This window comes from Microcaecilia unicolor, chromosome 3 (assembly GCF_901765095.1).
Source record: "Microcaecilia unicolor chromosome 3, aMicUni1.1, whole genome shotgun sequence".
Lineage (NCBI taxonomy): Eukaryota > Metazoa > Chordata > Amphibia > Gymnophiona > Siphonopidae > Microcaecilia > Microcaecilia unicolor.
The window spans coordinates 382,764,148-382,778,584 of record NC_044033.1 but is presented as its reverse complement, the minus strand read 5'-3'; the positions used below and the strand labels follow the sequence as shown (position 1 = coordinate 382,778,584).

General features: G+C 42.2%; 1 protein-coding gene across 4 annotated transcripts in view; it reads left to right on the top strand.

Annotated features, from left to right (window-relative positions):
* OTOF (otoferlin) overlaps positions 1-14,437 on the top strand; it is a 762,055-nt gene that overhangs the window by 713,936 nt on the left and 33,682 nt on the right. For all 4 annotated transcript variants that reach the window (XM_030198653.1, XM_030198655.1, XM_030198656.1 and 1 more), the window contains 4 exons: positions 393-514; positions 5,448-5,582; positions 7,186-7,323; positions 7,609-7,736. In XM_030198653.1, the coding sequence (XP_030054513.1) occupies positions 393-514; positions 5,448-5,582; positions 7,186-7,323; positions 7,609-7,736 (523 nt within the window). The remainder of the gene's footprint in view (positions 1-392; positions 515-5,447; positions 5,583-7,185; positions 7,324-7,608; positions 7,737-14,437) is intronic.

Below are 14,437 nucleotides of genomic sequence, written 5' to 3'. Positions count from 1 at the left end.
TATTCCATAATGAGTTCAGTTAAATGGTACGGGTAGTTGGTAATATCCAGTCTTGAATTCAAGCATAGGTTACAGTGGGTGAAGTATTTTTATTGACAATTCTGTCTTTGAGCAGCAGTGTAACCAGAAAGTGCAGGGTGAGTTTGTAAGACTATATAATTCATTAAACTAATAGTTGGTTTGCAATTAAATGAAAAGATAATGAATAATACATTTTTGAGACATGAATTATAAATATGAGACTCATTTTCCCTGTAAGTTGGTAAGTAGCTGTCAACTTTCATGCAAATCATGGTTGAGTGTTCTGTGTTCATCCTACGCCCTCCATTCCCCTCTTCCTTCCAACTTGTTTTTGCGATCAGAGATCAAAATTGATGACTCTCCCATGAAAGGCTCCAAAGGACAGGGGAAGACCAAGGAGAAAGTTAAAGCCCCCAAGGAAGACAAGAAGAAAAAACAACTGCAGACTGAGCAAACAGAGAAAAAGAACAAGCCAAAAATCGATGAGCTAAAGGTATATATAAAGAACTGTGCACCATAGTACTATTTGTTTATTGGGAAGTGCTGTAGGATAAATGCATTAAGCCATTGCACATAGAATAAGAGATAACAAACCATTTAATATGAAAAAATATAACTACATACCCCTGAGGAAGATACTCCTATGGTTGGTATCTCCTGTTTCATTAGAAAAATAGCCCCTTCTGGAAAAGAATGTGGAATCTTGGTAGTCAGTAGGTGCTCGTTGCCACAACTGACAGAAGTGTGGAGCAGTGATCTTTAATCAAATTCACCACCCCCAAAACAGTGGTTCCCAAACCTGATCTTGGAGGCACCCCAGTCAGTCAGGTTTTCAGGATATCCACAATGAATATTCATGAAATAGACTGGCTGGGATGCCTCCGGGACCAGGTTTGGGAACCACTGCCCCAATGGAAGGCATGTCAACCGGTCATTCATGCACCTCCTCTCTAAGCTCAGAAGGGTACAGGGTCATGCCTCTGATATCCTGCCTTTCTGTAGCACAACCAAAGTGGTTTACATTTATTATCTGCAGCCCAGAGCCCGACCATTCCTCTGGCTAGGATGGAGAAAGCTGAACTCTGACTGAATGATGGAGAAGACGGAACCTCTTTAAATCTCCATATGGGATGAATCTCCACATGTGAATAGTGACTTTCTAAAATTGCCATGTACATGTGTATGTAATCTACACATGCAAATGCCACTATCTACAGGTGGAGATGTTTTTAAACTCACCTCCAAAATATGTGCTATCAAATTTGGACAATTTTATGTATTTTTTTCTGTTAATATTGTCATATGTTTTATTGTACATTTTGTTACTTTTTTTTCTACTTGTGATTATTTTACATACTTTATTTTGTTCTCTTTTCAACCTTTTGTAAGTTGTCTTGAGCACAGTTTGGATTTATGTGAGATAGAAATCCACATAAAATCATAATATAAATAAAATAAATCTGCATGTAATTACAGTAGAGTAACTATGGTTGTTTTATTATTATTATTATTATTATTATTAATTGCATCATGCTATTCCTTAATCTCTTTATAAGTTGGTAGGCTGACTTATCGTATCTTTAACCTCAATCTTAGGAGTCTGTTTGCTAACATGAGCTAAGCAGCTAGCACATGACTATGCTGGCATGAAAGTGTACGCTGATTCATGTGCTAATTCCTTAAGAGGGAATTCTATAAATGGCACACAAAGTTAGCTGCCGGGAAGATCTGCGCTAAACTAGTATTCTGTAACGTGCGCTCTTTACAGAGCACCCTTTACAGAATACAAGCTTACCATGGATCTGGCACCTAACTTCAGGGGCAGCAATTATGCCTGCTGAAACCTGGTGTAAATGCTGGCATGCAACTAATGGCAGTAGGGCACATAAATGACCCTATTCTATAACATCACGCCTAATTCCTGAGAACAACCCTGACCCGCCCGTGGCCACTCCCCCTTATGAGTTACACACTATAAAATAGGGCACAGGGCAAATCTACAGGTAAACCTGTAGGTCTACACATAAGTATGATTGCCAATTAGCACCAATTATTGATTGATAACAGCACATTAAGGGCCCCTTTTACGAAGATGTGGCAAAAGGGGGCCTGCACTGGCATCGGTATGTGTTTTTGATGCACGCCATGGCCCCCCTTTTACTGCAGCGGGTAAAAGGTAGGTCTTTCTTTTCTTCAGGAAATGGCCGTGTGGCAAGTGAAGCACTTGCCACACGGCCATTTCAGGGGGAGCCCTTACCGCCACCCATTGACGTGGTAGTAATGGCAATGCCTGATTACCACTGGGTGCACACTGGCACTAAAAATATAAAAATATTTTTGTAGCAGCATATATGATGGCGCGCTGGGGGTGGGAAATACCACCAGGCTGCTGCGGTAGCCTGACGGTACTTCCTTTTTAGCAAGCAATAAACCTGTGTTGGGCTTACCACCACTTTGTAAAATGGCCCCTAAGTAATAAATTTGTGTACGGATCTGGGATCCACACCCACATTTGGGTGATCTATATAGAATCTGGGGGAATGTGTTAAGGCGTGGGAAATGGGTGGGTTATGGGCGGTGTGCAGAGTACTCCACTGTACACCATCACTTGTGTATCAGCATTAACTCTCACAACACTTGGCATGTAATAAAGTACTTTTCTATGCAGTAACCCCTGGATTTTATATATTGCACTCAAATTTCTGCGTTCAAATAAATTGATGAATGAAGTCTGAAACATCAATAATTCGGTACTGAAAACCAATTAAATTGGCACGCATTAAAATTTGTGCATGCATCTACCTGCATACTTTTCTATAAAGCATGGTGCCTAACTCCATTTGCACATATCCGAAAAGAGGGCATGGCCAAGGGCATTTCAGGGCATTCCTTTAAATTTGCGTGCGGCATTACAGAATTAGGCCTAAGCGTGCCAGAGTTGGGTGTTGGCATTTACATCTGCTTTCAGCAGATGTAAGTCCGACACCCAAACATTAGGCATGGAATCTGCATCTTAAGACTATTCTATGCAGGGCACACTCCCTTTATAGGAGAGCACTTAACACCGAAATTTTTCAGTGCCTGCATTTCAGTGTCATTTATGGAATTTTCCCCTAAGTGTTTTAGGAACATTCTAGGGATGCACCCAACAGCTGGTGCACAGGCTTTGCATTGACCATCCATTAATATTTGTACTCAAGGCACAATGGACTGGATTTAGTATATCTTGCTCAAAAACCGGCACCCCAAAAAATCGGCACAGAGCGCAATTCTATAAAGGGATTGCACCCTATATAGAATCAAACCTAGCGCCAATTCCACATCAGATATTTAGGTGCCAGATTTAATGCCTGATAAAAACCAGGTGTAAATGCTGGCACCTAATTTGGGCAGCAGAGGGAGTATCTATAAAGATTGACACCTAACTTTTTGGAACGCCCCGACACACCCCTTTTTCAGATTTGTGTGAAAAAAGTTATGCGCTGTTTTTCATAGAACAGTGCACAGCCAGATATGTGTGCAAATCCTAATTGACACCAATTCACTGCAATAATTGGTTAGCACCCTATTATTGCTAGTTAAGAGTTCATCATTCAATTAAGGTGCATTTTGGGCACTTGCCCATATTTTGGCATGCAACTTTGGGCACCATATATAGAATCCAAAGGAATAAGTACAAACCTTTGCTGCACTTTGGTTAACACGCCCCTTTAGTCCACCTTTAGTCATGTGAAGGGCAATTCTATAACCTAGGCGCTCACATTTACATGCACATTGTGCATGTTTAAAATACTAGCATGTGACAACTGCAACACTTAAAGTAACATTTATATTACAACCTGACAGAGACTGGATACTTAAACAATATTTTCTTCTTAGAGAACAAGATTTCCTGGATTGTAAAATAAGAATGTATCCAGATGTCTCTAAGACTACATAAAAGAAAAGACAAGAGTTTCTTAAATTGCGCCCGAAAGCCTTGCAACTAGGCACATTATATTGGTTGAACTTTCCCTGTAAATGTGTCTTAAAGTTAAATTCTATTAAATATGTATTCTTTGAACCTAAACAGTTAAACTCTTTTTTGGAAGCTAAGTTGGCTGAGTCACCCATGTTACAACCAAGGACAATAATAACTTCAACTCCGTAATAAGTATCAATAACCCTGGGTGCTCCTCTCAGTCGCCTTTTTCAATCACAGAAGCTATTATGTTATTCTATGTTTTCAGTTTTCCTGAAGTATTGTGTAATGCCCTCAATTTGTGGACTGAAGATGAGTAAATAGATCAATACTTTGAAACTATCTATGTAATACTCAAGTTCCTGTATTTATTATTGACTTAAAATCATATTTTTCTATTTCAAGAATAGTACTTGAAGTAAAATGTAAATTCAATAAATAAAATATTAAAAAAAAAATATTAGCATGTATGTACATACCTGCATGCTTACACACATAAATGCTAGTTTGGCACCTTCAAGCTATTCTGCAAATATCTGCTTAACTTACTGAGGGGTCCTTTTACTAAGGCGCAGGAAGGCTAATGCACGGGGAGCAAGTGTCAAATCGGCACTACCGCCAGGCTAGCGTGTACACCTGGTGGTAATTCTGAGTTTGGTGTGGGCCAAATCCCAGGGTAGAAAATAATTTTCCGGTGGTAATCAGCAGTTGGCACACGCTGCTTGGTTACTACATGGGTAGTGTATGAGCCCTTACCGCTAGGTCAATAGGTTGCGGTAAGGGCTCAGGCAGTAAAATAGACATGCGCTAGTTTTAATTTCAGCGCACGCCCATTTCCCAGCCCATTTTAAAAAGCCCTTTTTCCCAGCCATGGTAAAAAAGAATGGCCCAGCGCGTGCCTAAAAGATGTGCCCACACTACCGCAGGCCACTTTTTACCATGGCTTAGTAAATGGACCCCTATAGTGTGTATTTACAAGAAAGGTAGCTCCTTCGAGCAGGGACTGTCCTTCTTTGTTAAACTGTACAGCGCTGCGTAACCCTAGTAGCGCTCTAGAAATGTTAAGTAGTAGTAGTAGGTGTACACAGGAGGTGGAGCGGGGCAGGTCATAGGTGTTGCTCCCAGTTACCCTTGTATCTTAGAGAATACTGTTCCTGCCACACAGGCATGAGCACTTATATATAAGGGCATGTGCCTGAATTTTAGACACATTAGTAGCCATATTCTACAACAGAACCTAGGTGCGTCAGTTCTTTTATAGAATAGGCTCTTACCCCATAACCTCTGGCTGCCTAATTGGAGGCACTCAGTTGTAGAATTGCCCCCATAGTTCTTTTCCACTGTAGGTACAGTTGCACTGCACATCCGACAGTTCTATTTAAAGCTGACAGTTTATTGTCATTAGCAGTGGTAGAATTATACTTGCATGGTATCTTATTGCTTCAATGATTTCTTGTCTTTCAAGGTTTACAATAAAGAGTTGGAACTGGAATGCGATAACTTTGAAGACTGGCTGCACACTTTCAACCTCCTAAGAGGGAAGATTGGAGACGATGATGACAATGTGGCAGAGGAGGATCGCATAGTGGGAAGGTTTAAGGTCAGCCCGGACTCTGTGTTGGTCACAGTTGTTACAGAAATCATAGCAACTGTTTTTTCTTTTGTATTTTCCATAATTTCCTATCAGATTTTCCATGTTTAGGATCTTTCTTCTTTGTCAATCATTACACTTGTAAAGTAAGCTTCGTCCTTGGAGCAAGAGGTGTTCTTGATCCAAAATTTGCTGGAGGACTCAACTCTTTCGCTATTGCTTCGCCCAGCAAGCATGAAGGAAAAATAGTTGCAGAGAGAAAATACTTTGGCATAGATCTGCTGGGATAAACAAGACTCCAAACAAAGCAATAGCAAAACAGGCACTCTGTAGAGCCGAAATTGAGCCTATGTTACAAAGATAAGTGGTTCAAGCCTTGAAATGTTTTCTTAGAATGTAAGTTTGAAAAGACTGCTAGATAAATAAAATTAAAAACTATGAAGGTTTTTATGACTTATAACGAAGCTGCTCAGGTGAAAAAAAAAGCTGTTCAGATGGATCAGGCTTTTAAAACAACCATATAAATTGGGACCCTGAGCTTCTGATATCTTTTCCTCCATTTCTAAAAGAACATTTATAGAAAGAGCACTATAAAGAGAACTGGTGATAAGATTTATATCTGGTATTTGTGATGTTATCTGCCATAAACCTGGCATAAATGGATACACCTTAACCCTCCATTACCCTACCTGTATAGACTATGTAAACCGCTTTGAATGTAGTTGCAAAAGACACAGAAAGGCGGTATATCAAGTCTCAATTCCCTTCCCTTCCCCTAAAGGAAGGTGCGCCAATGTGAGCTTACGCTAGTATTCTATAAGAGGAAAGCATTTACTCACATAAGTGTCCTTATAGAATAAGCTCACTACCTGCAGAAAGTAGGCACCTATGTTCTGGCAACTTGTTGTAGAATAGCCCCTTAGTGTAAGGTAGTTAGCAATTATAAAGCATTGTGGAGGCCCCTTCTGAATAACCTTCTCTGAGTATCTAGTGCTACTCTGCTTTAATGCATTTAGGGGCCCTTTTACTAAGCCGCGTAAGGCTCTACACGCGGCCAACGTGTGCCAAAATGGAGTTGCCGCCCGGCTACCGCGTGGATCTCGCGGTAATTTCATTTTTGACGCGTGTCCAATACGTGCGGCTGAAAAATAGTTTCATTTCAGATGCACGCCGAGTGGCATTTGGCGCGCATAGGTAATTACCACCCCCGATTACCACATGAGACCTTACCGCTAGATCAATGGCTGGCTGTAAGGTCGCAGACCCAAGATGGATGCGCGGCAATTTAGATTTTGCCGCATGTCCATTTTCGGCAAAAATTTTTAAAGGGGCTTTTTTTTCAGGTGTGCTGAAAAATGGATCGGCGCACGCCAAAAACCCATGCCTACACTACTGCAAGCCATTTTTCAGTGCAGCTTATTAAAAGGACCCCTTAAATCTGTGAATTTTGGGCTATGAGTGTGGAGATGAGTTCCAAGTGTCCACACAGCATGCTCAGCATGCTGTCAAATTGGGAATATTTTCATTTCTATTTAGTCTTATAAATCACTTTCCTCTCCTAATCATTTGGAAATTTGGCTTTATTAATAATACCATTCATTTCTTTTTCCAGGGTTCAATGTGTGTGTACAAAGTCCCTCTTCCTGATGATATTACCAAGGAAGCTGGATATGACCCTAATTTTGGAATGTTCCAAGGGATTCCAAACAATGATCCCATCAATGTGCTGGTCAGAGTCTATGTAGTGAGGGTAAGTAGCTCCTTGACTATGAAAAATGAAAGCTGTAGTGCACTGCAAAATGACACGTAAATTACTATGAAACCAGTGGCAGCTGGGGCTCTTGGCATGATACTAATAATGCAGTTAAAATAAATTATTGGAACTGTTCTGTAGCTAAACTTCCCCCTTTCTGTCTGTGAGAAACATGATTTTTTTATTTAAATGTTAGTATATTTGGTTTAATTTTCCTCCTTTCGGCAGCTCTAAGTGGTTCATGTCTGTTGACGTGTCCTTTCCCCCTATCTGTCCTCACAGGCTACAGATCTGCATCCTGCAGACATCAATGGCAAAGCAGATCCCTACGTTGTCATCAAACTGGGGAAAACTGACATCAGAGATAAGGAGAATTACATTTCAAAGCAGCTGAACCCAGTTTTTGGAAAGTAAGTCATCACCTTCCTGTTCACTGTCTGCTTTTTTCTATGCATTGGTTCTGACGTAGAGTTTCTTTCATTTTTGTGTATTTTGCCCTCTCCCTATGGATCTCATAAGATGAAAGGGTGAAAAAAGAGGCAGATTCACCGCAAATGCTATCAAGAAAACCTACCTCCTTGGAATTCAGCCAGTGACAGTCACTGGCCTCCTTGGACTGAATTAGAGCCCGATATTCAGGGCTCGCACCAATCCAAGCACCAGCACTGAACATCCAGGTTCCAAGTTGGCCTCTGACTGCTGTAAGGATGTCTGTGGGCAGGCATAATATTCAGCCCACTACCTGAGTAGCTAACTGGGTAGTGGGCTGGATTTTGGGGTAGGATCAGAGCTTCTCCCCCCCAAACCTCCCAAAAGCTGAAGCCCATCCCCAATCCCCTCCCCCAAGATAAGAGCAGCCCCTGTTCCTGAAACTTCCTTGAGGCTACCTGAAGGATCCTTTTACTAAGGTGCGCTGAAAAATGGCTTGCAGTAGTGTAGGCTCCGGTTTTGGGCATGCACCGATCCATTAAAATGTTTGCCAAAAACGGACGTGCAGCAAAACCAAAATTGCTGCGCGTCCATTTTGGGTCTGCGACCTTACCGCCAACCATTGACCTAGCAGTAAAGACTCACGCAGTAACTGGATGGTAATGACCTCCATGAGTCAAATACCACTTGGCGTGTGTCTGATACACGCGTCCGAAAATAAAAATTATTTTTCAGACATGCATATCGGACACACACCAAAACTGAAATTGCCACAAAAGCCAGGCTGTAGTCAGGCAGTAACTCCATTTTGGTGTGCATTGAGCGCGCGTAGACACTTATGGGGCTTAGTAAAAGGGCCCCTGAAGCTCCCTGGTGGACTAGAGTGGTCACTGGGGCAAGAACAAAGCCCAATCGCTCCTTCCCCTTGCTGGCTGTGGCCTTAGAGCAGCAGTCATGATCTCTAACGGTAGTCTTGTGTCCAAAATGTTCCCAAATGGTTTGGAATTGGTGCCCAGTGGAATGAGAAAAATCCTTAACTCTTATACAGTCTATGCACATTTGAGTTATCATCACGGCCCGCCACTGTTGCAATGAGGGGTCCGCAGGCTCCACCCAAGTGGTAAGGATTGACTTTAGAGCAAATAACACTGCATGTTGCATAAAGCTGTTAAACTCAGAAAGGGTGGCCAGATCCACCAGGCTACCAACAAACATTATAATAGGGCTTTGGGGTATCATGCAGGACCAAAGTTGTCAAAGATAAGTTAATAAATGAGTCCAAAAAGGCTACCACGGAGGACAGTGCCAAAACATGTGCCTCAAGGTAGCTTCAGCTGCCAAGCACTTGAGACAAGAACCCACTGTAGTAATGCCTGCACATCTGACCCTGTAAGGTGAAATAAAGAGTCTCAAAGCTGACTTGTATAAGGTTTCCCTGTGTACAATGTGGATATGTCTCTGTATTTTCAACAGAAATGTTCTCAGTTGATCGGCAGAAAGCGACATTTGTAGATTCACAGACCACTTTGCAGCCAGGCACTTAGCATCCACCTCCTCCGCGGAGTCCTGAAGAACCTGTAACTGGAATCCCAATGTGAGTGCCTCCGTCAAAGTTTCTTGCACATCCTCAAGTCTGTCCACTGCAGGGAATTCACATAGGAATAAAGCTGGTGGTATACAAAATAATCCATGGGAGACAATGTGTATTCTCACTGCAAATTCTCAAAAGACTTCACCTTTCCCTCTGTGAAGACCTGGAAGAGGTAGACTGCCTCCTGGCACGCTCATCTGGAAAAAATACTGAATCCTTGGCCCGGAGAAAAGGCAGGGTTGTCACAGATGAATACATGAGGTGTAATGGCTGCTGAAACGTGATAGCATTTCACAACCACCTCAGATGAGCCAGGGCGTATGACACTAAAATAAACCTGAGAAAGCAAATGTGTCAACCCACTGGCTGCATTCAAATATCGTTCAAGAGGCCCGTCCCTCTGAGGGCCATAGGCATTTGAATCACATTCAGTGGCAATCTAGGTCTTTTCCCCTGCCAGAGATAACATTGTAGGACTCTCCATAAGGCATCCTGATCCTTCCTAGTAAGAAAGATGGGTAGCATTTAAAACAAGACACCCCCAGAGGGACTAAAGAAAAGATTTCCAGATTGTTAATTTTGCCTGAGTATCGCTAGACTGCTTTACTGAAAACGAACTTCTGGAATGAGGGGAATTGCCTTGGACTTCTTGAAATTAAGTTCAAACCTTGAAACCGCACCAAATGAGGTCAATGCTGTCATCAAGGAGGACACCGCTGTGGAAGGGCGTTAAGTACAAGCATCAGGTCATCAGCAAATGCTAATGACTTGATCTGTTCAACCAGATCTCCAACAGAGATGGCAGGGTATACTCTGGGAGGTGCTCAATCAAGCACACTATACAGAGGTTTCCCCTCCGCAAGTGATTTTCCAGCTCATCCAATTTTTCTGCTTGTGTCCACAGCTACATTTCCAGTCGGGCTAGCGTGGTCACGGTCTCAGTCCCCGTGTCATCTGCAGCTGATACTTGTTGCTCTAATTCCCCTGTTCTCTGAGTGATCTTCTAACAGAGCTTCCAAATTCATGAGCTGCCCAGAGAGCTGTCCAAGTTGTGGTTCTATGGCCCTCCCTACTGCTTCAGTGAGCTGCTGTAGTTGCTGGGCTGAAAATGTGGACGCCATGGAGACCCCTGCCACCATTTTCTCCTCACCCCTGCACTGCTTCTCTTTCTCTTTTTTAGCAGGCCTGCCCTACATCAAAGCCTCCAACCTGGTAAGATATCTGTCCATGTAATGGAGGCAATTATCTGGTGGAAATTTCAAGCTCAAAAATTATCTCGGCTGGCAAGGAAGGTGCACGGGGAGCACATGAGCCCCAGAGAGAAACAGACACACTTCCACTCTCTTCACTGCATCACGTGATCTCTCCTGTGGTATAGATTTATATGGTTGTATATTTTTATATGTTTTTACAGATGTTACCATACCTCTGAGGCAGACATGCACCAAGGGTCACTGGTCTCATCTTACCTTTAATAAATGTATTGATTGCCATAGTGGTTGTTTGGTTTTCCTTGGTTTCTTCTGACCTGGACTATCATTTTCATCACTTTCTTTGGACTCTAACCTCTCTTGTTTGGACTTCATTTGCGAGGCCATTATGCAGTGTTCTGGTTGGGACAATGTCCTAAGCTTCAATGATGATATCATCAAACAGCTGATAGCAAAAGAATCCATATTTGATGAACCTGAAGAAATAAACCTCTATGTTGACAAACGGGAAAATGTTGTCAAACTTAGTAAGAAACAGACACAAGCTGAATTACATCTGTCACTTAAGAAACTAGGCAGTGCTTGTGGGTAGTGATGCTGAGTTTTGGGTGCTTAGAACTGGTCAAAAGACTAGAAGGCTCTCTATGGGCCCTTTCAACTTCAAATGGTTTAGTGACTGTAAGTCTGAGTAATGACGGAATAAATGTCTCAATAAAGCTCTACTCCTTCTGCTCCTTCAAGAACACCCAGAATTCATATGCTATACCTCCTGTTACGATTAGCCATGTCCTCCATATACAAACTAAGTCTGCAAACTATCGTAGCTTGCTGTCCTGGTGCATTCGTTAGTTTTTCCAGCTAGTCCATCCAGACCTCCACGTCATAAGACATAGGCATCGCCACACTGGGACAGACCCAAAGGTCCATCTAGCCCAGCAACCTGTCTCCAACAGTGGCCAATCCAGGTCACAATCACCCGACAAGACCCACGGAGCAAAGCGTTTTGTACTGCTTGTCCCAGGAATAGTGGATTTTTCCCTACGTTCCTTTAATAACATTCTATGGCCTTTTCCTTCAGGAAGCCATCCAAACCTTTCTTAAACTCTGCTAAGCTAACCGCCTTAACCACATTCTCTGGCAACAAATTCCAGAGTTGAATTATGTGCTGAGTAAAGAAAATTTTTCTCTTATTTGTTTTAAACTTACTGCACTCCAGCTTTATCGCATGCCCCCTTGTCCTAGTATTTTTTGAAAGCGTAAACAGACGTTCCATATCTATCTTTTCCACTCCTCTCATTATTTTATATACCTCTATCATATCACCCCTCAGCTGCCTTTTCACCAAGCTGAAGAGCCCTAGCCACTTTAGCCTTTCCTCATAGGAAAGTCGTCCCATCCCCTTAATCATCTTTGTCGCCCTTCTCTGCACCTTTTCCAATTCCACTATATCTTTTTTGAGGTGCGGCGACCAGAATTGAACACAATACTCTAGGTGCAGTCGCACCATGGACAGTGGAAATATAATATCTCCATTTTTGTTTTCCATTCCTTTCCTAATAATACCTAACATTCTATTTGCTTTCTTAGCCACAGCAGCTCACAGAGCAGAAGATTTCAACGTATCATCAATGATGACTCCCAGGTCCCTTTCTCGTTCCGTGACTCCTAACGCTGAACCTTGCATGACGTAGCTATAGTTCGGGGGGGGGGGGGGTTTCCCACATGCATCACTTTGCACTTGCTCACATTGAACGTCATCTGCCATTTAGACGCCCAGTCTCCTAGTCTCGCAATATCTTCTTGCAACTTTTCACAATCTTCCCGCGATTTGACGACCTTAAACAACTTTGTGTCATCAGCAAATTTGATAACCTCGCTAGTTACCCCCACCTCCAGGTCATTTATGAAAATGTTAAAAAGCAACGGTCCCAGCACAGATCCCTGACGGACCCCACTAACTACCCTTCTCCAATGCGAATAGTGACCATTTAACCCTACTCTCTGTTTCCTATCTTTCAACCAGTTTTTAATCCATAACAATACACTACCTCCGATCCCATGGCTCTCTAACTTCCTCTGGAGCTTTTCATGAGGGACTTTGTCAAACGCTTTCTGAAAATCCAGATACACAATATCCACCGGCTCACCTTTGTTGACGTGTTTGTTTACCCCTTCAAAGAAATGCAATAGATTGGTGAGGCAAGACTTCCCTTCACTAAATCCATGCTGACTTTGTCTCATCTGTCCATGCTTTAGAATGTGCTCTGTTATTTTGTTCTTAATGATAGACTCTACCATTTTGCCTGGCACCAACATCAGACTCACCGGTCTATAATTCCCCGGATTTCCCCTGAAACCTTTCATCAAGCCTATTCTGCAAAAGCATGATATGGACTATGTTTCTAATTCCTTATGTATAATATTTCATCAGAGTCGGCACTAAGCATAACCATGATCACCTGCAATCCTTGCATCAGCATATTTGTGGCCGCAGCATGTTCTCATATGGATGTTGTCTTCTCTGAGGAGGCAATGTCTGTTTTGTTTCATTTAAGCCCAGAGGTAACTGATTTCAGCCCCAATAAATCTGTTATATAATTGATCCGTCCTGAGTTAGTGCAGCTATTTGTGAGGAGAGTAAGTCACCATTTTGGTCTCTGATGGATGGAGCTTGTGATTTAAGCCACCATCTTTAGCATCCATCCACCCCAACCTAGGAAAGAGGAATCTTCAATCTTCTGAAGAACCCTTGACAACATGATCTACAAGTTCAAGAGGAAGTGGCATCACAGACCCAAAAGAGGATCTGGAATCATCAGGGGAAAGCACAGAACTCACAGGATCAGGTGGAGGAGTTTCAATTGGAGAGCTTTAAGAAGCACCTAAAAGTTGAGAGGATTCTTGAACAGGAGATGCAACCCTAGCTCCTGACATACCTGGAAAATCATGTGAAGAATACAAATAAGAAAATGTTCCACTCCATGTGGAAACTCAAACGAGTAAAACCTTTCTTCCCAAGGGCCATTTTTAGGAACCTGATACAGTCAATGGTATTAAGTCACCTGGACTATTGCAATGCACTCTATGCTGGCTGTAAAGAACAGACCATCAAGAAACTTCAAACAGCCCAGAATACTGCAGCCAGACTCATATTTGGAAAAACAAAATATGAAAGTGCAAAACCCCTAAGAAAGATACTACATTGGCTCCCACTTAAAGAATGTATCACGTTCAAGATCTGTACGATTATTCATAAAATCATTCACGGAGATGCCCCGACCTACATGCTAGATCTCGTAGACCTGCCACCCAGAAATGCTAAAAGATCTTCCCGCACCTTTCTTAACTTACACTTCCCTGGCTGCAAAGGATTAAAATACAAACTAACACATGCAGCCAGCTTTTCTTATAAGAGCGCGCAGCTGTGGAATGCACTTCCAACCCACTTGAAAATGATCAACGAACTAAGAAACTTCCGCAAATCTCTGAAAACCTATCTCTTTGACAAGGCCTACCACGAGAACCCATAATTAACTATAACACAATACCTATCCACCTTTATTCAGAATGTACCTATTTATAACTGCTTGACCAATTCCTCTTGTTTTCCTTGACTTCTTTGTAACACCAATTGTATTCTTTACCCTGGTATTGCGATACCATAACAGGTCTCTGTAAGCCACATTGAGCCTGCAAATAGGTGGGAAAATGTGGGATGCAAGTGCAATAAATAATAATAATAAATGCTTGTCCATTTGTTCCATGACTGTCCCAGACACCCCAAGGGCAATTCCATAATCTAGGCACCCACAGTTGTGTGCCCATTGCATGTGTAAATTATAGAATATTTTCTTTTTTTTTTAATCTTTATTAATAAATT